The sequence below is a fragment of the Polyodon spathula genome, chromosome 8, assembly GCF_017654505.1.
Source record: "Polyodon spathula isolate WHYD16114869_AA chromosome 8, ASM1765450v1, whole genome shotgun sequence".
Taxonomy (NCBI): domain Eukaryota; kingdom Metazoa; phylum Chordata; class Actinopteri; order Acipenseriformes; family Polyodontidae; genus Polyodon; species Polyodon spathula.
Genome location: NC_054541.1, coordinates 40,980,161 through 41,007,485, shown reverse-complemented (window position 1 = coordinate 41,007,485; position 27,325 = coordinate 40,980,161). Strand labels below are relative to the sequence as shown.

General features: G+C 35.7%; 1 protein-coding gene across 3 annotated transcripts in view; it reads right to left on the bottom strand.

Annotated features, from left to right (window-relative positions):
- immp2l (inner mitochondrial membrane peptidase subunit 2) overlaps nt 1-27,325 on the bottom strand; it is a 256,942-nt gene that overhangs the window by 209,630 nt on the left and 19,987 nt on the right. For all 3 annotated transcript variants that reach the window (XM_041257969.1, XM_041257970.1, XM_041257968.1), the window contains exon 3: nt 14,156-14,259. In XM_041257969.1, the coding sequence (XP_041113903.1) occupies nt 14,156-14,259 (104 nt within the window). The remainder of the gene's footprint in view (nt 1-14,155; nt 14,260-27,325) is intronic.

Below are 27,325 nucleotides of genomic sequence, written 5' to 3'. Positions count from 1 at the left end.
GCTGGAGTAATCAAAAATAAAGGAACGGAAGCCTCTTAATCCTCTTTGTGATCTGCTCAAATCCAAAATGAAACAAAAAGGAATAAAAACAGAAAAGAGCAAAGTTAGTAAGGCCTCCGTCCATAATTAAAAGTAAATAAAACAGTCCAACCCCGCACGTACTTCCCTCCAGCCTTTTTTTCCCTGCCTCTATTCCTCAGGACCAACCCCGAACACAGTAGCACGTGTCCTTTAGTATGCAAACCCCGCCCCAGTAGTCAGTGGATCACCAATCCCAGACTGACAGGTATCCTTAACTTCACTTGACTCCAGTGGCTGGAATTTACATACTCGTACTTCCGCCCCTCACCAAGGTGCCGCCCCTCAAAAAGATGACTTTTGTCATGGTCACAAGACCTTAGTAAGGGAAGTCCCGAGTTGGTTTGATGCCTTCTACTGTTGGGAGGCTGAATTGCAGACCGAAACCCCTTTGACTCATCACAGTCATATTTTGTTGAATTACAAATAATGTGTGCACAGTTTTTCAAACTAACTTTTTTTATTCAAAGCTGTAGTGGTTAAACTGAACACTGCTATAGAGGAGGAGGTTAAATGTCAGCAAAATGAGACTTGTAAGAAAATGTACAAAATGAAATTTACTGGTTGCATACGTTTTCTATATGCATAAGTCAGTACTTGGTAGAAGCACCTTTTGCAGCAATTACTGAGTCTGGGTCTTTTTGGATAGGTCTCTACTAGCTTTGCATAGTAGGATGGTGAAATTTTTGCCCATTCTTCAAAGGAAAATTTCTCCAGTTCTCATAAGTTTGGGGATAAGTCTTGTCATACATTTTAGATTGGATATGAGTCAAGACTTTGACTGGGCCACTCAAGAACATGAATTATCTTCTCGTTCAACCACTCTAGTGTGGCTTTAGCTTTGTGCTTCCGGTCATTTTTCTGCTGAAACGTGAATTTCCTCCCCAATCTCAGAGTCTTGGCTCAAACAAGTTTTCCTCAAGGATTTGCCTGTACTTTTCACCATCCATTCTCCCTTCTAGCCTGACAAGCTTCCCAGTCCTCGCAGAAAAGAAGCATCCCCATAACATGATGTGCCGCCACCATGCTTGACAGTTGGGATGGTGTTGACTGGGTGATGTGCAGTGTTGGGCTTGTGCCAGACATAATGCATGTAAATTAGACTGAAAAGTTAAAATTTTAAAAAAGTTTGGGAGGCCAACTTGATCTGGGTAGTGTCTGGGTGGTATGATGCATCTTCCACTTCTTAATGATGGACTTCACTGTGCTAAGAGGGATAATCTGCACCTTTGAAATTTTCTTGTACCCTTCTCCTGCTCTGTGCCTCTCTACCACTCTATCCCTGACTTGTTTCGAAAGTTCGTTGATCTTCATGGTTGCTTTGTTGGATCACTATGTGAGCTGCAGCTTGAAAGTCTTTATATACCTGAGGGAAATGATCTACAAGTTAAACCACTTTGAGTACACACAGGCTGAAACCATTTCACAAATTTTGTGACCTTACAAACAAATAATTTGCACCTGAGCTGATTTAGGGCTGCAGTAGCAAAGGGGTTGAATACTTATGCAACTGAGATTAATCTGTTTTTCTCTGTAAATCTTACTTATTTATATTCTATATGCATTTTTTAACTTTATCAATGTGGAGTAGTTTGTGTAGATTCTACATGTTAAGTCTAATTTGAAAGCGTCGTGGAGTACGCTCAGGTGCCAACAAAGTGTTTCATGATTAAGTGGTAGTCTGTTGGTTAAGATTGTTTGTCAAAACCACACTTAAAAAAGAAATCGGTTAAGTCTGCCCAGAAGGCATTTCTTTCAAGCCTATAGTATCAGATTGTGCCAGTAAAGAGGCTAAATGCTTATTGCAACTTGCGAGTTTGTAGCTGCCACTTATGATTGCTGGCACTGGCACAGTTTGCCTGCAGCATTTATTTGTCTTCATGGCATAGAACCTCTAGGACTTTAACAAATATATTAATATAACAGGCAGTAGGTAACAGTTGACTGCAGTTACAAAAGAAAAAGGAATTTTCCAGAATTGTATCCCACAAGGCACTGCACAAATCACTCTGCTTAAAAAAATGGTCCTGCTCACAGCATTGTGAAATAAATGAATCTCTGTAATGACTTACTGAAACTGTATAATAAAGCCCGGCTGTCTACAGTAGAGCAATACATCTCTGTTATTATTATTTTATAAATAACATGGAATTGGATTCTGGTTGAAATGTTTTTCTGTATCTAGGTGACCGCCTGTCTACCAGCTTGTGAAGTCTGTACTTCTGTTTCTGAGACAGTGTGGTCACACTCAGTTTTCCGGTTTGCAAAGCGAGAAAACAATGAGTCAGCCAGTCTGCTGTTCAGCACAAATCATTGAGCAGCTATTTGTTTAGAACATTGTCAAACCGTAGCAGTCAACCACACTGGTTTTGTTTGCAAAATTGTATAAGATTGGGCAAGTAGTTGGTCACACCAACAGGCATCATACAAAGAAGAAAAGATGAAGTTTAGCACTTTCATTGTTAGACACAAAATAAAAAAGCAGTCTCAAAATCTTTAAAGAGGAGATGCAGCTTCTCCTAATACAGAAACAAATTCAGGCATAGGCAGGCTTATTTGCTTGTGAATTTCTGTCTTATTTTCGACTATAATTTATCAGCATCATTTAAGTACTTGATCAGTCCACTACACAGGCAACTACTATAGCCTACAACACCTGACTCTGATATACGCACATAGCTGGAATGTCACTAGTCACATTCTCCCAAAACTGTCAAGTTAAGTGTTCCCTATTTTGCTTTTAATTGGCCAGTCTTAATACAATATGTGACGACTAGTAAGTATCGATGGACGCACTTTATGGTCACAACATCTTGTGGCTTGAGCACCACTGTCGTAGGGTTTCGGTAAATAGTTATGCTTCAATAAAGCTGTGCTAAATTATGACCCTGAGATCTACATGTTAGGAGATAGAAGTGTGGTCTGGACACAGACACATCTACAAGATTACAAGGTTCAGATGCAGGAGAGGAGACAGGTATTTACAATTCCACACTTATTATTGAAAACGTTTCAGTGTGATGAGATGAATGGGAGAAGAGATTTGGTAACCCAGGTAACAAATAATATGGTTTTAATATGACAACCCACAAATGCATAAATGAGCAGCAGAAATTACTATAATGCACACCCAGTTTCAACACCAGCAAGTGCAACACATTTTTATTTCATTGTTTCAGAAAGCAAAATTAATATAATTAGTGTACATTTGGTTGATTTACTGGTACCTGCCGTGTACTAAATGCAAGACATTTCTCATTTAAAGGAATGGCAATATTTTCTAATATGCATACTGCTAATAATATGTTGGGGCTGCTCCATTAATCTTGTTTTGTTGGTAGTTGTGTATTGTCTTTTCTAACCAGGGAAATTCATTTTACGTTTTGAAATACTTTATATGTTTCAGAACATGAACGTTTTTCTCCATGCAGTCTCTACGGTTTAATAACAAAGAAATTTAATTCCTGGTAGGTGCTACAGAAATGATATTTAACTTTTTTTTTTTTTTTTTTATGGAGTTGAAAGCATCTAGGCTTCTTAAATTTGTGTTTAAAAAAAAAAAAGATCTCATTTTTCTGAAGAACACATTGTACCCTTTATCTGATAGTCAAAGGGAATGTTCTATCTGTTCACACTTGACAGTTTCAACTCATTACGGGCATGGTATGGGGCTAGAACCTATATTGCTTTTCTTGATTTTATTCTATGAGACCATAACATAATTTACAAGGTAATCCTGGCCACATTAACTGCCACAGGCAACAGTAGTTACAAACAGGTTACCTGATGCATAAATCACATGACATCCAAATTAAGAGTGTGAAGAAAATCTGAGTAATTACTGGTGAAAGGGAGTGTGGGTAATCCGCTGACAACACACAAGTACAGTCAAAATGCCACTCAGGCTCTCAGATGTTAATTTTCCAGCAGCACACAACAGGAAAAATCATGAACCGTTACCAACAATGGTTAGGATCGGGTGACAATACATGGTAGTGTCAAAACAAAACACAGTGAATACAAGCTGAAAATAAAAGGTGCCGTGAATACAGTGCACAATGTTCTTCCTATTAAAAGAGGTCCTGCACAGAGGCCTAAAAGGATTTAACAATTCTAAAACCAGTCCCTGCCCCTCCAAGGTTTGATCGCTGTTGGGGTTTTGAGTTTACTCAGAATAATAAAAAAGATGGCCGTGTTTCTCACTGCAGCTCTAATGGTCTGGACTCCAGCCCCACAACAGCTTGGGGGGGTGTCAGAAGTTGTCTTTTATAGCGAGACACTCCGCCAGGACACCCTCACCAGCCAGTCAAGGATTCGCAGCCGACCAACCCTAAGCTAAGGTTCCTAGTAAACACATTTCAGCTGGAAGCGCATCCCAAGAGGAGCTCTCTCTTGCTGGATGCAAAGTATGAGATGAAGCCTGTTAAACATGTGTTAATTTCACAAGTAAACCTGCCTTTTCTTTGTTTGCCCTCATCTACAATATACAACTGAGTACCAATCAATAGCAGTTCCTTTCCACACTGAGTGATTACTGACATACCAGTGTTAGTGCCATAAACTGACAAAAAAATAGATTCATTGCATTCATGTGACCTTTTCTTAGCTCTGCCTTAAGAGCAAATTACTCTGAATGAATCTACTGGTGAGTATACTGGGAGATGTATTAGTTTGTCAGGTTTAATCAGAGCTTAAATCTTGCCCAAGACTACAATCTCACAATTCACTGCAGAGATGTTGCAAACACTAGGAGATTGACATGTTTCTATTGAAATGAGCAAGTTGAAAATCAGGAACAGAAATCCAAATTACTTTATCTGAAACAGATAAAAGAAAGGCAAGACAAATAATCACATATAAAAATGATTGGTATTAGGTGTTTTGATTGTGATAAGTCTTATTGTTATTCATTGGTACTCAATAATTATGCATTCAAGGCCACCTCAGGAAAGCTTTGTTTTGTGTTGTTTAATTAACATGTTTTTAAGAGGTTATATTCCAATTTAGTTAATACCTCACAACTTAAAACTTGTGAATGTTTATATTTTAGCAGGTGGATGACAAAAACAAATGAATTTATTGAAATAACAAACACAAGCCATCTATCTTCCCAAGCTGCTATATATCAGTTTAATAAAAGGTGTTTAGTTTTTCCTTTTTTTAAAGAACGCAGTCTTTACTGAACACAGTCTGTCTCAATGGTCGACAGAATACATATTGTGTTTTTAATGACATTTAACTCAAGAACTGTATGACTCTAGTGTTCTTAAAAATGTTAAGCAAGTAACAAATATAGGTTTGTACTTAGCAGTGTTATACCTCTGTAGTGATGTCCTCAATACGCCAAACACATTACTCTGCAACAAGTGCCTTGATTTTAGCTTACATAAGGTATTGTTGGAAAACATGACAAAAAAAATTAAAGTTCATTTTGTTTTTAAAGATGACAAATACTCTTGGACTATTTGAGATGCTGTAAATCACCTGTGATGATTCTAAAAACAGACAGCACACGGTAAGAGGAAATTTAGGATAGACAGACATATACAAGTTACCTTCTGGGCTTGTAGAAAAACATGTTATCCCTTTCTTTGATTCCCCTGTGACAAATGTTCACAACCCTCACTATCAGCTATTGCTTGTATCCGTTTTCTTGTGCAACGCCACAAGTGTTGTTTAAAGGGAGCCATTAAAATGGTTGTAGCTAACTGAACATTTCCATAAATCTTACCTGTCTTGCTCTTCCATCCACTGTAAGTGCATTTTTGAAAGAAATAAGTGTTACAGCTAGCAGACATGTCATTGTGTTTTAACTCTAGTGCTGGTTACAGAAATGCTTAGAGCTAGTCTTGCACTTATTTGGTTATTTCACCTGAAGATTAAATTTGTCCCCTCCTTTTCAATGCTTTCTTACCTATCACTAACCAACCAACTGCTTCCCCAGTTGACTGACATGCTCTGCAGCCAGTGACATGACCCAAGACAGTGCAAAGGAGAAATTACCTAGGAAGTGAAAGAGTAACAGACCTATAAAAAAGGCAAACAAACAGATACATTTATATAACTTATATATAAGTTAGCAGCATAAAAATGTTTGCTATAATATATGTTTCTTTCAAAACTGCACATTAGAGCCCTATTAAAAAAAAAATGGATGGAAGTGTATGTCAGGTCAAATTTTGTTAGGATTTTTTGGGGGGCGAGGCTCCATTTCATTTGTATATTGATGTGCTCTGATTGGTCAATCATATGATCTAGTTTTTTTTATTATTATTATTTATTATTATTATTATTATTATTATTATTATTATTATTATTATTATTATTATTATTATTATCAACACACCCCCTTGAAGCTTCTTCAAAGTAAATCATAAAAAAAAAAGTTCCACTGCTGTATATAAAACAATATTAAAAAGGAAGGTTTTCTCTAAATAATACATTACTGTAAATAATGTCATTTAAAATAACTTTTATTTTCAATAGTACTTCAATAATTTATGTAAACTAATATAAAATAGAGTTCACAAGCACTTATGATTAAAATGAACCATTTAAATGATAAATATTCATTTAAAAAGAAATCAGACCATCCCTTCTTTTCATGTGTGATTAGAGCAGCTTTTTCATAACTTGATGCTCCGTGAATGTTACTCCATGACCCTCATCATTAAAAGGATACTGCAACAATAAAAAAAGGTTTACCAGCCCTGGCATGTCCAGAACTAGAGACTGAAGACTTGGCAAGACTTCAAAGTGGTGTCTTTGCTTGGCTCATATTACATAACACCCTGCTGCTGTCATTCTGTACTGTATGTATCTTTAAAAACTATAGTGGGTGGCTTTTACTGGTTCATGATATGTCTTCATGAAACACTCCTTAATACAACTTTAAGTGGCAAGAGTAAAGGTGTAATACCCAAGGGTTAAAAAAAACAGGCTTAGCATAAAAACATTTTCCGTGTTCTGTTGTGGATCTTTTAGTTTCTTTCTTTTTTTTTTTTTTACATTAACATAGTTTCCTGTCTGAATCAATGAATGCATGGCTACAGTAAGCACTGTAGACCAGAAGTTAACTTATAAAGTCTGGAAAACAAACGTGTCAACAAGGGACTTGTGGTGTTGTACTTGTAGAGTTTGTTCTACTAATGCATTATTTTACGACAGAAATTTTGGCTAAGAAAAATTCATTCCAGTTTACACATTGTTTCAGCTCTGCTCAGTAGTAGGTAGGTCTGGCCACATAAACTGAGGCACGTACATTTCTGTAAGCTAACACATACAAAAAATGCTTCTGGTGAAAACAGAATGCCTAATGTTAAGCTCATTAAGATTTTTAATGAAAAAAGTGTACTCTCCTGTAGGGCGAATTAATTAGTGTGACCACAGAAAGCATAGTTTTTCTGCACATGAAATTAACAGCAGCATCCATCCATGTGTGATAAGGGGGTGGGGGGGAGCCTCGTGGAATTCAAGAATATTTGCCATTAAATGATTTATCATATCCAAAAATCTGGAATTGAACTGATAGCACCTACTGTAAAATAATATTGTGCGTTCACATTAACAGCAATTTCAAATTCATTCATGACTTAGGCTTTTCAAGTTCAGCAATTACGGTTAAAATAAATGCTCTTAGTGAATAAGCGCAATTCACTTTAACGGCTTAGAAATAAATTGTTGAAAGGATTTTAGCAGTAACATTCTGCAATTAATATGCATGATGCCTCATTAGATCAATTACTAAGCTGGCCTCAGGGTTGACTTGGTACAAAGCTAAAGATATTCGGTCAGCTGCAGCAAACCATAAAGGTACTTACATTATTAAAGTCCATGGGAACAGAATACATAAAATAGTATCATGTGAGGAAAGAAATTATCTCGGCATAAATCAGCCCCCATGAGGAAATATTGAAGTTGCTACAGTAAAGTGATGAATGAGTGGCCAGTAGTTTACCAATTTTGCTCATTTCTTTTTTGTTTGTTTTTAAAATTGCAATAGTACAGATTGTCTGCATAAAACAGCACTACAGATTTTCACAAAACCACACTGTAACAAAGGGTCCACATAATTTAAAACATATTGATTAGCTGTCACAGGCAAAGCTCTGAATCCAGTCTGTTAAAAACAAGACAGAATGTTAAAAAAAGTAGGTTAACAATGACAAATCTGTCATACTTAATGAGATATTTTTTTTTTTTTTATTTCATCTTCCCTACATGTACAACCTAACCATCTGCTCTATCATTTGCAGTATAAGCAAAATACGCAGTTAAGCTAGGCTATACTTTATTTAATACTTTGGCATTTGAAAGAAGACTTTCATTCAAACCATTGATTGCAAGAACAACTAGTTCTGCTGACTTTTGTGGTTCTATATTGTATTCTGCACACACATGCTGTTTATAAATGCAACACTAAATTGGAGTAAGGGCAAAAATTCAAATACATGTCACAGTCAGCAGGTTGCACACAGCCCCCTGACTAATAGATGGTCCGCAACTACTGTAATCAAACAAAAACGAGTTCCCCTCTCAACTGTAAGTGATATAATATGGAAAAACACTGATAGTCACAGGACTAGGGCCAACCAGTTAATCTCTCAGAAGGATCAAGCCATCAGTAAAGGGAAAGTAGACACAAATGAATGCAGCTCAAACAGAAACTGCAGACCTATAAATGCTGAGAGTCAGATGGCATGCCCATGGCAGAGTTGGACAACTGTTTGTGAGTATGAGGTTAAAAACCATGTGCAGGGGCCAATACAAACAGTGTGATAGCCCAAGGCTGAGAACCACTGGGGACAGAAGACTAAATATATTCAAGGGTTAAATACATTTTGTATTACATCAATTTGTAATGCATATGGTGAAGATTTATTTCAAATTTATTTTGTAGACAGCAGTGCCTATGTATTTTTCTTCTTCCATTCGGGTTTATAGTTTATCAATATATATATTATATTATATATATATATATATATATATATATATATATATATATATATATATATATATATATATATATATATATATAGTTTTGATATGTGCCAAATCAGTTGACAAAATGAATATAAATCATTTAACCCTGTGATCCTGAATCTAATTAATACATATTTTAAAAGGCAAAAGAGAAGCATTTCCTCAGCTCTTGCATTCTGTTTTGCACTGCCTGACCTTCAGAAAGTAGTCAACCATTAAAATAGAAGCCAGTCACTGCAGCAGGGTCACAAATGGGTTTGCAACCAATCACACTGAAGACGTTATTTATTCAATATTTCAAGTTGTATGCTTCACCTAAAAGTCCATTTAAGCATACTCTAAAATATATTGATTACAAGTCAACATCTGTCTTTCTGTGGCCGGTGCAGACCCTTGCAAACGCAACCAGCCAATGAGCTACATATTTCCTTGCAAATTCTTATGTGAAACAACCTTCTTTTGTAAATAACTGAAATATATGAATACATTGTACAAGTGATCCCTAACATTTTTGATAACCTCAGAGTGGCACAGGTCAATGTTCGTCAACAAAAAAGTTTTCAAGCTTTTCCTCTTTAGAAAAAAAAAAAGTATTCCCATGAAGAAATGAGTATGTCTTCTATTAAACTACTGATGTTCAGTTGCACATTTAGATAATATAATTTCCAGCAAAATTGAAACGCTTCCTCAATTACAATAGCCATCGGGGGCACAACAAGAACCTAGAATGATGCAGCAAGCCACTAAACAAAAGACTACTGTAACACTGATTAAACGTGATGCATAATGGTAATATGCTTCATATTAAGGTTATCTGCAGAGCCTTAGAGCTATTACATATGTCAAGGTTTCTGTTCTCTAACTCATAGCATGGGACATACTGATATTTAAAACGGGTTCTAAAATGTTTACATCAAATCAAAAACCAGGTACAAATGAGTAGCATAAAAGTTATGTTTTACAAAAATAAAATAAATTATCATTTTAAAGCTATTCCTCAGTACAATCTTTTTATGTGTGATTTATAACAAGTTAATAAGTCATGTGTGTCTCTTATTGTATAAGATATGTAATTTCGCACAGTTTGAGCAGCCAGAAGTGCTCGGCTTCACTTTGTGGTCCTCTCACCCAAACTGCTAAACAGACCTCTCACCCTACACATAATATATTATATATATATATATATATATATATATATATATATATATATATATATATATATATATATATATATATATATATATATATATATATATTATATATATATATATATATATATATATATATATATTATTATAATCAACAATGTGGACACCCTAGCCAGTCGTCATACCTTGTTTCCTCCGAACCACAGGTCACCAACTTCCTTCCCGAACAATGGTCTCAAGGTCCAAGTACTCTTGAGTGGTGACCTGAGAGAAGTCACTGGGGACTCTTCAGTGAATTGGAAGAACACGAAATTTGGATGAGACGTAAAACAGAGGTTTTATTGTAAGTGACTGTAGCAGTTGTGATGCATAGTTCATCCACAAGTCTCTGTAAATTGCTTTGGATAAAAGCACATGCTAAATGACTAAATAATAATAATAATAATAATAATAATAATAATAACAACAACAACAACAAATGCTGCTTGAAAACAAAGGGGACTTGTGTATCATTTCAAACTTGGAATGAATCAGTGAATTTGTACTATAAGAAGGACTTTACAATGAGGCTGCTAAATTTTGGCGGGACTATGTAGATAATTCGTAGTATCAGGACATTTGTCTAATCTGAGTTTTTATGATAAAATCAACAACTAGTTTTAAACTGTGCCAACAGTTTTGTTATAAATAAAAGGCATATTTGTTCTTTACATGCCATTGTTTCCAGTTTTCATTGTTGTTGACACTATATCTGTATTCCCATTATCCTACTCTTCAGATTCATGAAAAGGACTGTTGGTATGCTACAAAGAAAAACAAAAAACATTCAGCAAAACAAGTAGAACAAAACCAAAAATCTCCAGAGTATCATTAAACCAATTTTAAATGTTCCCATACAGAAACCACCCTTTAAATGACGCTTTCAGGATGAACACATTTCAATTGAGAATCCACATTTCTGACCAGGGGCATTCCCTGTCATCCACCCACCCTCTTGCAGTGCATACAAACAGGAATACCAGCTTATATATACAATAGTGTTTTTTTGTCAACCAATCGAAAGTGACAATTTACATATCATGGCACTATTATGCGTGCCTCCGACACAGCGTACCAGGAAGTTGAAAGGTGAGAGAACAAACTGGGAGAGATTTTTAGGAGTGTTATTGAGTGAATGTAATCTGTAAAGTGCATGGCTGTCTGCTCTTTCCTTTTCCAGTGCTCTAAGCAAGAGCAGAGCTTTTTCCATAGATCTGTTGTTTTGTTGTTAAACCGTATTTGTAGTTCGTAGGAATATATAATTCGCTTGTTACACAAACATCATTACTTTAGTACAGCACCATTTTACACATACGATTAAAAAATATTAACAACACTCTAAGATTAAAAATGTACAGAAATAGTAAGGTGGATTCATACTAGTGGATGAGTCTCAGATGACGTGCTTTTCATTTATTTTGTGCGGAAAAATCATTGCATCAAAATAATAGAATGTACTACAATATGTAGTCATTAAATATCAAACCAGTACATGGATTACTAAATATTATTATTATTATTATTATTATTATTATTATTATTATTATTATTATTATTATTATTATTATTAGTGAATCTATTATTTTAAAAAATCCTGGCGTTTTAAAACAAACAAGGTCAATTTATCCATGGCATGTTGGGATACACTGCCATCTTTGGGCAATACCTGAAATGAAATTCAGTTCCACTGATACTCAAGCCACTACCATGACAACAAAACACACAATCTGAATTTAATATTTTAGAAGAAATGAAATACAGCTGGTATATGTTAATTAGCAAACAAAATAATACTTGGAACAGCAGGCAATACTTGTTTAATTACAGTAGAATTCTGCAACAAAGGATATATGAAATAAATGTACTTGATTTATTTATTTTTTTCCCATTGAGTGTCAGCTACTAAAGGAACATCTCTCCAATAAATGATGTTTCTTTTATCTATGTACCAATCAGATCAGGAAAGCAGTTACTATGACAAGCAATGTAGCATTTGTCAAGTTGTTATTTTTCATGCTAATAAAAAAAAAAAAAACCTACATCTATTTTATTCTTTTCTTTAATCATGAGGCTTTAAGAGAGATGCACTTCTGACAGCATAACTACAACGATTTCAGAAGTACTCTTTTCTTGGAAGTAGAAGGGACTTCATTCTTAAGGCAATTTACAAATCACATTTGGAGACAATGGGATTACATACAGTAATCAAATAAACCATTTATGACTAGAGACAGTCTGGTTTTCTTACATTGTTAAATATAAGAGACAATAATGGCATCAACATTTTTGTAAGACATAAGTCTTAGATATTTGTAGATCACTAAAACAAGCCCCGAGGTTTCAGAGCCATGTGTTGCTTTTTCACCAAATGAGTTTCACAATGGGGGACAACCCATTTGTTTCTTCAAAGTTTGAAGGCCATATAATGACAGAAAGAAAAAGAAGAATGAACAGAAGAAGGGATTTTATTGGCTGATACCTTTTTTTGAATAAAAGCTTCCAGGTGCATATCATGTTGACTCAGCCTGTCATGGGACGCCCCTGTTAGATTCAATAATAACAATTGTCTGCAATCTTTTGCTCCACTGACTAGCTTATCCCATGTCAGTCTCATATGACCACAGTTATCTGAAGCTGTTTTTACTTGTACACATTATTCCAGTCATACTACCACAATGGTCAGCTTCCATGAGATTTAATAATGTGTCATCCCATTAGCAATTTAACTGCACAATAAAAAATAACATAATTACTGATGGAACGAGGGAAGATGCAAGTGTTTTTACATTTTAGATTTAAAACTAAGAAGACGTGTACATGCGTACAGGTTAACATTTAAGGGAGTATGCTAATTGGTGCCTTGATAATAGCCTGAAGACCTGATGCCAAGACAGTACGATTTCAATAGACACTCAATTTCAAAAACGGTTTATAAAACAGCCTCAGGAACCTGATTAAATCAGCTAAGGAGAGCAGAGTAGTTATTCAGATAAAACTACCAAGTTATTCCAGTGAAACGATTAATCCACAAGAGAATACTTGACATGTATTTATATAGCATAGAAATATTACAAGATACTGAGGTATGTTTTTGCTATCTGTCATCACTAGCAAAGATCACATTCACAGAGCGGGGTAAACTCGTGACCTTTATCGCCATTTGATTTTAACAAGCTCAACTGTCACAGACAATAATGTCCTCATGATGTATTTCAACACAATATCTTTGATATTATTCTCTAGAATGCAGACTTTATTTAAAATGCACAAGAAATGTATATATTACTATTTTAGTTTAGCGTCATTTTTATTCAGGTATGTTTATATTATACTTATAGTACATCAATATGTGACTGTAATACTGTAGATCTATCACTAGCCATCAGGTTGTGTATTGGGGTGTTTTAGGGTAATGGTTAGTCTGTAACTGTGCCTTTCCTTTCCCCACTATTATAAAACCGTATACAGATTTTCAGATAAATCGAACACGTTTCTCATCAGCCTCAAGTTTTCTTCAAAACAAGCATCCAAACATTGTAACTATCAAACAGCATGTGTCCTGATCCTGCAGGTCACGTACATATTTACTTTCATCACTGCACAGGGAAGAAAATTAAATAATCACCAGTGGATACACACCACTGGGTTTACCAGACACTTTTTACAATAAACATATTGGAAATTGTAATACAAAACTATTAGAAAGCCGAGATAGAAATGTTTAGGGTAGACTGAAAAACATTTGAACATTCAAAAAAAAAAAAAACTCACTGCCCTCAGAACACAGCAAAGGAACTGGGCACAAGGGGATCTCAAAACAGTTTAATTCTACATGTTTGTGTGTGCCTAGAAATCCATTTTACTTGTTAACGTCATCATTTCGTTTAGTCAGAAACGGCATTACTTACACTAGTGACACAATGTCTCCACGCTGCACTTGATAGTTTCGAACACTCCAGCGGTTTAAAAGCACTATGTCGGATGTTGCAGCTCCCTCGGGGTTCAAGGAAGGCTGAGAAATGAAAAACAAACAAAACTGTGTCAAAAGCTGCAGTCCTTCTGTCATTCTATTGGATTTGTATCATTGTAAAGGAGACAATGTATTGCACACCAGACCAAATGGGGAATTGTGATGAATAAAATCCAAAATATTTACATTTGCTCTGGTTAGAATATCCCCCACTTATGGAAATAAAGAAAAAAATTTAATTATTTTTTTGATCCAGCTGGGGTTCAGCAAAAGAAATGCTTGTGATCAATTCAAGAGGGAATAACGCCTTAGCAAAATGATATAATAGCCTTCTGTGTGCTCTGCACTTTCAATTTTGAAAACCAAGTCCCCATGGATTATTAACAAGATCATTTTTGCATTCCACTCTTCTTCTGATTATTGAAATTAAGTCAAATATGCTGATATAATTTTCAACCGAGAAAGGCTGATTTTATGTGTGTGTGTGTGTGTGTGTGTGTGTGTGTGTATATATATATATAAAATAGTTTTTTTTCATGTATTTATACATCCTACCCCACAACTTCCAAGTGAAAAAAATATTCTAGACATTTGAAGAAAATTAATTAAAAATAAAAACTGAAATAGCTGGGTTGTATAAGTGTCCACCCCCCTTGTAACAGCAATCCTAAATTAGCTCAGGTGTAACCAAGCCTTCAGAATCACACACCAAGTTAATTGGCCTCCACCTGTGTTAAATTGTAGTGATTCACATAATATCTGGATAATTTCAGCAGTTCCTGTAGGTTTCCTCTGCTGGGTAGTGTATTTCAAAGCAAAGCTCACCCATGAGAACCAAGGAGCTTTCAAAAGAACTCCGGGACAAAGTTGTTGAAAATTACAGACCAGCGGATGGGTATAAAAAAATATCAAAGGCCTTGAATATTCCTTGGAGCACGGTCAAGACGATTACTAAGATGTGGAAGGTGTATGGCACCACCAAGACACTGCCTAGATCAGGTCATCCCTCCAAACTGGATGACCGAGCAAGATGGAGACTGATCAAAGAGGCTACCAAGAGGCCAATGGCAACTTTGCAAGAGCTACAGGCTTTTATGGCCAAGACTGGTCAAAGTCTGCATGTGACAACAATATCCCAAGCACTCCACAAATCTGGCCCGTATGGTAGGGTGGCAAGAAGGAAGCCATTACTCAAGAAAGCCCACCTTGAATCCTTTTTGAAGTATGCAAAAAAACACTCAGGAGATTCTGTAGCCATGTGACAAAAAGTTTTGTGGTCTGACGAAACTAAAATTGAACTTTTTGGCCTAAACACAAAGTGTTAGATTTGGCACAAACCCAACACAGCGCATCACATAAAGAACACCATCCCTACTGTGAAGCATGGTGGTGGAAGCATCATGTTATGGGGATGTTTCTCATCGACAGGGACTGGGGCACTTGTCAAAGCTACACTGGAGTGGCTAAGGAACAAAAAGAGAGAGAGAGAGACAAATGCTTGACAAAGTATCTCCGCATCTGGGAGGGAGAGGTAGGGACGGACTTTGGACATGTTTTGAAGATTGTAGAAGGAAGAGTTAACCATGGAGGACATGTGGGCATCACAGGAGAGGTTGCGGTCAACTCTGAGCTCCTGTCAGGTTGATAACAATGGCAAGACATTTTAATGAAGTAACTCCAGTCAATTTTAGTATTGTAGGCACATGCTTGCTTAACTGTACAGTTTTACTTTGCCTGTGTTGTGTTTTGACGTTCTCTTGTTTTCCCATTGGGGAGAGACCCATCTTGTTAAGTTAACACAGTGAATACTTCATGGATTTTCAACTAAAATCCCGGAAATAAAATTCCAGCCATTAAAATGCAACTTGAATAAGAGTTATAATTCTGACCACAATTTGAGTATAAAAGGATAAATATAGGTGTGACAGGGTAGCCAGGTTGTGACGTCAAGCCAGATGTAGGAACAAAAACAAAGGCAAAGAAGTTACTGTGGTGCAAGAAAATAAAAGGGTGAAAAAAAATAATCACGGACACCAAACGAACCGGTCAGGTTGGGGAATCACCTTCACGGACCCTCTGAGGTAAGTTTAGTTTCATTTAGTTTCATTTTTGGGTGATTTTGTTGTTTTTGGTTGATCTCATTCTCCTCTGAACTCCCAGCCCAAACAAGTGGTCTGGGAACAGTATCTAGGTGGTCATCTCCCAATTAACAACTTAACCAATTAATTAACCTTGGGAGATGACAACCTTCTGCACGAGGACTTTAAATGTGGATGGTGCCACCCAACCACGCTGCAAACAAAACAAACTCACGGCTTCTCACCGTCATAAAAATACATCAATTCATACAAATACAAACTAAACACACAGGGGCGGAGGGGAAGACCCATTCTAAAATAAATAAATAAATAAACCAACAAGGCTCCTTGCCCTGTTGCAATAGGCAAGATAAAATATAAAATATACTGTCTAGTCTACAAGTACACTTGTCAAATAATGTTATAGTGCTAATAATACCAATAATATATATTTATAAAAATAATAACTTTCAAGGTAAAATGCTGTTCTGTTTAACTTTTTGCTGCCACAATATAATGTACAAAAACTTTAAATATTTTAATAATTCAAAACAGGTGTTTGTAAGTCTTTTATTGTTATTATTACTGTAACATTTGCGTAACATACAGTGGCTCTGAAAGTATTCACCCCCCTTGGACTTTTCCACATTTTATTGTTACAACCTGGAATCAAAATGGATTTAAATTAGGAGTTTTGCCACTGATCAACACAAAAGCCGTCCAGAATGTCAAAGTGAAAAATAAAATCTACAAATTGTTCTAAATTAATTACAAATATAAAACAGAAAATAATTGATTGTATAAGTATTCACCCCCTTTGCTATGACACACCTAAATAAGCTCTGGTGCAACCAATTGTCTTTAGAAGTCACATAATTAGTTGAATGGAGGGCACCTGTTTGCAATTAAGGTGTTTCACATGATTTCAGGTTAAATACACCTGTCTCTGGGAGGTCTCACAGTTGGTTAGCACATTTCCTAACAAAAACTACATCATGAAAGCGAAGGAACATTCAAAGCAAATCCGGAATAAGGTTCTTCAAAAGCACCAATCAGGCGTAGGATATAAGAACATTTCCAAAGCATTGAACATCCCCCAGAGCACAGTAAGGTCCATTATTAAGAAATGGAGAGAATATGGCACACTGTGAATCTGTCTAGAACAGGCCGTCCTCAAAAACTGAGCACCTTCGGGGCAAGAAGGGTACTAGTCAGGGAGGCTGCCAAGAGGCCTATGGCAACTGTAAAGGAGTTACAGTCTTCCACGGAGACACTGTGCATACGGCAACAATAGCCTGGGTGCTTCACAAAACTGGCCTTTATGGGAGAGTGGCAAAAAGAAAGCCATTGTTGAAAAAAACTCACATCAAATCTCGGCTAGAGTTTTCCAGAAGGCATTTGGGAGACTCTGAGACCAAATGGAAGAAGATTCTATGGTCTGATGAGACCAAAATAGAGCTTTTTAGCCTCAGAACTAAGCACTATGTTTGGTGCAAGCCTAACACCGCACATCATCCTGAGAACATCATCTTGAGTCTGCAAGAGACCTGGGACTTGGGAGAAGATTCATCTTCCAGCAGGACAATGACCCCAAAAATACAGCCAAAGCCACATTGTAGTGGCTTAAAAACAAAAAGGTCAATGTCCTGGAGTGGTCCAGTCAAAGCCCGGACCTCAATCCAATTAAGAACATGTGGAAACAGCTGAAAATTGCTGTTCACCAAAGGTCCCCATCCAACTTGACAGAGCTTGAGCAATTTTGCAAAGAAGAATGGGCAAAAATTGCAGTGTCCATATGTGCAATTGCTGCCAAAGGTGCCTCTAACAAATACTGACTCAAGGGGGTGAATACTTATGCAATCAATTAATTTCTGTTTTGTATTTGTAATTAATTTAGAACAATTTGTAGATTTTATTTTATACAGTGTTGATCAGTGGCAAAAACTCCTAATATAATCCATTTTGATTATATGTTGTAACACAATGAAATGTAGAAAAGTCCAAGGGGGGTGAATACTTTTGAGAGCCACTGTATATGAATGAATGTCGGAATGACAGTATGTAATGATCAGGCCTATGGTTTGGAAAATAACAATCAAACACAGGTTCTGACTTCATCACTGAGCTCATTCATTCCAGACGACACTGCTGCACATGATGGCAGATCGTATCCTAGCAACCTGAGCAGCTACTGGCTCTCTCTCGAGTAAGAATAAATGGTGCATCTACTGATGGGACTGCAGCCAAAAATGTGAATACACCACCAAGTTTCGGAACAGATCGGAGATGCATGGAGCAGGTCATAATGCCAAAAAAGTACTGAAAGTTATTCAAGTGATCCGGGCAGAAAGGAAACAGCACAGCAAGGTTAAGTGCATCTTATACATATTATAACTTAATGTACAGCTATGTCTAAGCGTTTTGCATCACCTAGAATTTTAGGATTGAGACGTAAAAAAAACTAAAAAAAAAAAAAAAAAAAAAAACTATATGAACATAATTTTTATATTTTGTTTAACATTATGTAATCAGAAACTACAAAATGATACTACAAAAGTCTACGGAAGCCATAATATTAGTACAATATTTCATGTTTGATTTCGAAATGTCACATTTTTTTATTTTTTCGTTAAGCGTACGGAAAACTACAAAGCAGTATATACAAAGCGGCCATAGCTGCATATGGACATAACACTGGATCTTTAAGTCACAGTCCATAAAATACAAATAAATGACCATTCTAGAAAGTTTTTTTCTGTCAACTGAACTGCATTAATAAACTAGATAACTCTTTACCATTTAGGGAGGTAGTTGCTATTAGGTATACAGTGACAGCTACTAGTTCGATTTGAAAATGGGATGCAAGAGGAACATACTTAATGAATATTGTGCACAATACCCTGATAGCTGAAGTCTCGAAGAGGGCCCGTCTGCCTTACCTTCCAGTGACTCCAGCTGTGCTGAAGCAGGAGAGCGGCGAACCTCAGACTGAATAATAAGCAGATGTTAGTTCTGTTCAATTATCTTATGTTTTGTACTGTGCATATTATTTTTACTCATACATTTATGCTACAAAAGTCTGACTAATACACCTTATATGCTACATTTTTACGGTTTATTTGAGACCATTTTTTTTTATTTCAGTAGGATCTATATCTATACAAGGTATAACTCTGCTGTGCCCAAACATTATTTCAATAAGGTTGAATAAGATAAAGGGGTTTCGCTAAATAAGACATTTCTCAATGACATAATTTTTTTTTTTTTTTTTTTTTAAGCATAAGGATCAATTTCACAGATTCTCTGCTTCAATGGAAAAATAAAGATCGAAAAAAATCTTTCTAAAATAAATGTCAATATTAATCGTCGATTTGGCAAAAAAAATTAAAATCAAATAGTAGCAAGCCGAGATATATGTAACCCAAACCTTTGTTATTTAAAATATTATTATAAATCAGGTGCATGAAATAAACAGGCATGAAAAAGGCCAGCAGAGAGAAATTATTTTTTTATTTTTTTACACAAATTCCAATTTCCCATATTTGGCCAATGGTGTATCTTTTGTTGTACATAGGATTGAACAAAGGCTTGTTATGTGCTCCACAGGCGCGGATACAAAATGGTGGATGGCAAGAAAAAGTGCACTTTTCATTGGGTAATACGCACATAAAACACGTCAAGAAGCCAAGAGCAACCAATGACTGGTTCCTCTAGAAATACATCGATGCATAAAACCCTTGATGGGAAGAAGCTGCAATCATATATTGAAAGTCAAAGGCGATGTTGGAGGGGATCCATTTTTAAGTTTGTGCTGGAATGTTGGAGAATCTGGTGCAATGATTGGTTGAGCGTGACATGATTTATAATTTAATTAAAATGCAGTTCCTCAACAAAATAGACCTTGAAAGAACCATGTCATCCGTCATCTTATCTGGCATCTTAACAAGCACTAAAAACATAAATGACCACAGATTTGTATTTATTTAAACATAATTTACCCTGAAGGCTTTAGCTATGCTTCTGTATTTATCTACAATATATTTTGGACTAGAAGCTCATTTTTTTAGAAAGGAGAAATGACTTGATCTGAATTGTTTTACAATGGTAAATGATATCTAAAATCTGTGACTGTTGTTGTTTTTATAATAGGTTGGCAGGGTACTAGGACACAATTATTATTATTTTTTTATCATTTATTATAGTATGTATTGCAAGTACTGTATGCTCTTGGCAACTAGAACCAGCTGAGACCTGACCCTGTTCAAGATTACCGCTTTGTTCAGAGTACTGATATAAACTGTAAAATACTACATAAAAAATACTATATTTCATAAAATAAACATTTGTATAGAATTTAAAGAGACTTTCCCAAAGCTGTACATGTTTTACACAATTAAGATAGTGAAGAATATTAAGAAATATAATATTGAATAATGTGAAGTAGACCAACTATTAGCTCATGCCTTTGTCAGTGTGATTTTAAATATGACAAGTGATTACATTAATATCAAATGCATGACTAACACTGTCCCTTGGAAGAACGCTGTTTAGCACAAACAAATCTTTTTAAATGTTAAGTTCTCGTTGAGGTACTAGCTAGTAGCCCCCACTTTTATCTCCCCAGACTCCAGCACAGGAAACATTTTAATGAAAAGCACAAGAACACTAACTTTGTGACTGAGGTACTTCTGGCATTTTAAATGCTTTTCCCACAAACCTGATCACTGGTGATTCAATATAATAAAGCCCTCAAATCACATGCCAGATTTCTCTTGCTTGCAGGGACAAAACACTGCATAAAAAATACAGTGAAAGATGGATAAAGACCAGAAAAGATTTTGCCCAAAAAAGCAGGACCAGAAAACATATTTGATTGAGATTCAATTTGGAATCAAACTTCAAAAAAGGTGAATACAAAAAACATTCTAAAAATGCAATAAAAAAAATAAATTTAAAAATCTTATAAAGTGTTTCTCTTTCCAAAGGTTGTTGTTCATTTTTCTTACAGCCACTGCATGTGGTTCTTCTGTTCAGGCAGATAATCCTCACTCTGAAGGAACTATTCAAAGCACCATGGTGGCATTTAAAAAAATAAAAAGAAGATACAAATGATGGGTAGATAAGAATGAAGTCTGACCCAAATACTCCTCAGGGAACTGTATTTGTAAGAAATGAAATATACTGCGGCAGTCCACTTTGTATTTTTTTTTTCTCAAAGCAAAGTAGCCAAGTTTAAGCTTCTATATCTAGCAGCCAAATATATTTATTTAGTAAACAAACCAATATTTTTGTATAAAGCTGCAGTTTCTCAAAATCATATTACATTTTCCACTGAAATATGCCTGTTTTCTAATCTTCATTAGTTTGCCTTCTGTCAAAAAAGGGCCTTTTACTGCCGCCCAGGTAGTTTAAGGAGTAAACTTTGGGCTAGAAGCTATTTACTACAAATCATCATTCTAGCTCATTTTTTCAGAGTAAAAATGACTGTACCTAAAAAAGTTACTAAACCAGAAACCAGCAGAGTTTGCAACACAAAAGTTAAAAACTGTCCAAATTATAAAAAAAAAAAAATCAGAATCTAAACAGGGGATTTCCAAATAATGTTATATTATCCAGTCAATACTTTAAGTGTAACAAAGATTTGAGATTAAGCAGCTGCTGTACAGGGAACTGGATAGGCACTGAGGAGTCGAAGAATCTGATCTCAGCTGAGCTGTAGAGTGCTGTAATTGTCCTGCTGGCGTTTACCCCAGTGGTGGTTAATTAACCTCTTACATACTTGACTAAACCTGAACACACTTACTAGCAACATCTGTCTGTTTAACTCCATGGACATTCAACTCATTCATGTAAATGGCCCTTAAATGATATGCATTTACTCTGGCCCCGATGGGCAGCTAGCAGTAGACGGTCCACTTTTCTAGTAAAGGCAACACCTCAAAGTAGCCAACTGCACAATCGAGCTCAAGAGCACCCATCCTCTTATCCATATCCATCTGACTAATAGCCTTTCAGTAGATAGTTTTAGCTGAAACATTACACACAAGATAAATAAAATGTGTATGATTGACAATGATATTACTATAATAGTGTCACTTTAAATTGCAATGTGATTCAGCTGGTGCTGTTATACTTTTGAATACCAATTTATCGTTTATTTTCACGATAGACAGTTCACAAATAAACTGTTAAATAATGATATGTGTTAACCAAATCAGTTGTTTATTTGTTACGAGTGTGTATGTTTTTACCTGAAATATGTTTAAATAGCCTCTGAAACATATTTATCCATTCTCCTAAGTGTACAGGGAGAACATACAAACAGGTTTGTTTTTTGTTTTGTTAAATTAACATCCGATCACCCCCCAATGAATATGGCTAAAACATGATACGGTACCAGTAATATATTACAATTATAAAAACACACATGCCTTTCCCTCCCTTGGTCACAGAGAATTATTCTGCCACACTAGTTTGCATTCTGTTTCTTTTTCAAAGATCCCTCAGGCACGTTTCCGTAGCAACAACACCAAGGGAAGTGTGATTACTGATCATCTCACACTCATACAGCTAGTGCACCCCATCTAGCAAACATGTTATTATGTGGATGACATTTTCCTGAGAAATCTACCTCCATTATAAATGGACAAATATCATGTAAATCGGCAAGAATATCAGTTTCTAAAGAAAATGAAATGGTTTATTTTATATATATTTTTTGTATTAAGATCTACATAATATTAATACAAAATTACATTTTAAAAATCACATTTTTATTAAAAAAGGGTTATTAAATAAAACTGAATTGGAATGGAACTTGCTCTGTGACCATGTTTACATATATTTAAAATCAAATACCTTAAGTCCTGTCAACTTGAACACAAGACATTATTGTATTGCAAGCAACAGGCTACAGAGTCTGCTCACTGTACTGCATATTTTTGTAACACGGTATGTTGGTAGAGCTCTTTGACTGAGATCAGTGGTTCCCACCTGGTGGTCCGTGAGTAAACTCCTGGTGGTCCGCAAACAACTCTCAGAATTCTGTTGTGCAGTTCTTGCAAAAAACAATTTCTACACAATCACATGTTGTGCTGCTACTATTACTAAGCAATACAACAAATAATCTGTTTTCTTTTATTACAGGTGTGTTGATACAACAACAAGCATTGTCTTCAAAGCTGCCATTAACTGAAACAGCTTTTTAATGTGAAACAAATACTAACTACGTATACATTATGAAGGCACATTTGCCTTGTCAAAATTACAACAACAACAAAAAAAACAAACAACATTAAAACCACGTTTAGTGTTTTTCATTTTCAACAATATAAAAGGTGTGATACAGTGTTTCCGGGGATCTAGGACTATACTAGAGGTCAGCACAGGCAGAAAATCCAGACCCGGGTACCCAGATCTTTTTCATGTAATGATTTATATATATATATATATATATATATATATATATATATATATATATATATATATATATATATGTATATATATGTATATATGTAGGTATGTATCATCCATATATACATATATATACCTATATACCATACATACATATATATATATATATATATGTATATATATATATATATACACACACACACACACACACACATATATATATATATATATATATATATATATATATATATATATATATATATATATATATATATATATATATATATATATATATATGTATATATATATATATATATATATACACACACACACAGTACCAGTCAAAAGTTTGAGTACACTTGCTGGAAACTAGGTTTTTTTTCATAATTGACAATGTTTTACATCGTATACGTTTCTGTAAATACTTGAAAATGAAAACACATGTTACAATATACAAAACAAAACATAAGGAGTATCAAAGCAATGTTCAAAAAAATTGAAAATTGTCTCCAAATCTTGGATTCCTCAAAATAGCCACCCTTTGCCTTAATAACAGCCTCACAAACACGAGGCATTTGGTTAACAAGTTTCAGCAGGAAATCACCCGACATGTCTTCCCAGCTCTTCTGCAGCAATTCCCAGAGATGTAGGGCACTTGTGGGTAGCTTTGCTTTGACTCTTCTGTCCAGTTCGTCCCATACAAGTTCTATGGGATTAAGGTCTGGAGACTGGGCAAGCCAGGACATTAGATTGAGTTGTCCTTCACTTTCCTTCTTCGCCAGATAGTTCTTGCACAGCTTTGAGGTGTATTTCGGGTCATTATCTTGCTGAAGAATGAAGGACTGCCCAACTGGCCGTAATCCTGATGGAATGGCATGCCTCTGAAGTATGCTATGATAGCCATGCTGGTTGAGCTTACCATGGACTTGGTAAAGATCACCAATTCTGTCACCAGCAAAGCAACCCCAGACCATGACACTGCATCCTCCATGCTTGACAGTAGGAACCACACATGCAGAACTTATGCGCTCACCCTCTCTGCATCTTACAAATACTCAGCGGTTGGACCCAAATATTTCAAATTTTGACTCATCGGTCCATAAGACCGTCTTCCACTCCTCAAACATCCAGTTTGTGTTTTTTGGCCCAGGCAAGTCTCTTCCTCTTATTCTGCACTCTTAACAATGGTTTATTTGCAGCAATTCTTCCAGTTAGGCCAGCTTCATGCAATCTCCTCTGAACAGCTGATGTTGAAACACCTGTACTTCTAGTAGCATTTAGCTGAGCTTGTATTTCAAGGGCAGTTAATCGCCGGTTTCACAAACTTGCGACTTGAATGAACTTGTTCTCTGATTCTGAGGTCACCCTTGGCCTGCCTGACCTTGTTCAGTCATCATGAGTGCCAGTTTCTTCAAATCGTTTGATAGTCTTGGCCACAGCAGTTACAGACACTTGCAAAGTTCTTGCGATTTGTCTTAAAGATTGACCTTCATTTCTTAAAGTAATTACAGACTTTTCTCTTTGCTTAACTGAGCGTATTTTGCCATCTCCTGCTCCCTTACATTCAGGAATGACAAACTTGCATCTATGCTACCTATATTTATAGTAATCATGGACCCTCACCTGTTTACAATAATTGGTGACAAAAGGTTAATTAATTAACTCAGAGAACATCTAACAAAGACACTTTTATACTTAGGCCAATGTTCTAACACTGTGTTAACACATTTTATACTTGTAACTAACTTGGGCTTCGGACTGAAATCCCCTTGCTTTGGGTGACCATTTCATTGAAATTGACAAGATTTACATTTTCATTTAAAAATGAAATTTCTGAATGCAATTCACTTATGATTATCAGCTTATATAAGTACACGTATCATATAATGAAACATTAAGTGTTTATAGACAAGTTTACACAGTTAAAAGCTTAGATAATCATGAAAAACCTGGTTTTAAGCAAGTGTACTCAAACTTTTTACTGGTACTGTATATATCATTACACGAAAAATATATATTCATGTTTTAAGTGCATGATACATATTTAAATACTATAGAGTACACACACATTTAGTCCCTCCAGATCTGTAGACTTGTGTAACCTTTTCCAGTACTGGAAACACAGAAATAATAATAATAATCTCAGTTCAAATACAGTTATTAATGTTAAATGTGCTTCATGCTGCAGGATTCTTTGTGAGATATATTGGCCCCATTCTGCTGTTGTTGTTAACATGGCTATTATGAAACGAATGCAGTAGTACAGCACCATTACTTTATGGACTGTCGCAATAGGTAACGTAAATTGAGCCAGCTGGGTTTAGACGGCAGTCGCAGAAGAGTTAGTGGGAGATGTGTGTCTGCGTCTTGTGATTATACAACAATGGCATCCGAGCAAAGCATTGGGTGGAATTTCTTTACCAAGCAGGAGAAAAAGGAATTTGTAAACTCTGCCAGGTAAATATTAAATTCAGGAGTAAGCACACTTACTTAACGTGCTCCACATTATTTTATTTTTATTTTTAAATAAAGGCTTCTTATTTTATCTTTTTGGTAAGAAACTCTATCGCTGCAATAACTGCAGATAAAGCAATCCGTATTGGAAGCCACACAATTATTAGTAATGGATCATAGAGTTATCACTGACATGAACCAACAATGTGTTGTTTTCTCTCCGATTCCTGAGAAGATTAGTCGCTGCAGTTATTATTATTGCGGCATACTTGCTGCTCGCTGTGTGTTATTGTTTTCTGTAAAACGTTGATATCCTGTCAGTTGAGAAAAGGATTCATGCAAAGCCTGTTTTAACGTTGTCTTTATTATGCTGGCCTGAGACCCGTGCTTACAACTGTATTGTCATATTTTCTACATTCTCTTTAAAGTCTCAAATTAATAAATTGATACCTGGGTAGTAAAAAGAGATCCTGGTAGCACCTGGTAATTTAAAACCTGCCGGGTACCCGGGTTTTTGGGTACCCGTGCCAACCACTAGAATATACCTGTTATTTCCATAGGTTTTTCGAGAGGTTACTTGCATATAGTAACAGAAGTTAATGTGAAACAAAAAGAGGCTAGATTTGTAGCATGACTTGTGAACTGTACCATAGTGTGAATGATCATATTATTATATGGGTTTATTCAGCCAGGTTTAATATCTCACAAGACTATATGCCAAAAGGAAATTCTATTAACACTACTTCTGGAAATAATGTGTAGTCTGTTCCTGACACCGTCATATTTAACCAAAATGCTACGAATCCCATCGACTGTGCCACCAATCCAGTTTAATTTACACATCACAGCCAATCAGATGTGGCATGTAACATCCTGTACACTCTCCAATCATTTTTTTTTTAATTTTTCAAATTGCTTCCCACCCACCTCGTCTTCGTATTCCAGCGTTTTTATATGTGCATCGAGCAAAGCTGGTGACAAGGAGTGCAATAAATTGTGTTCGAAATGGAAAGATTCATTTGCTACACAAGATAACGTTTGTGGGGACCAGCACATGTTTACAATTACTGGATCCACGGACGACCCAAGCTCCATTGCATGGCGTGTCAAACTGAACTCTTAAACCTACAAAACCGAGATGTCATTTTTCAACAAAGTATTCG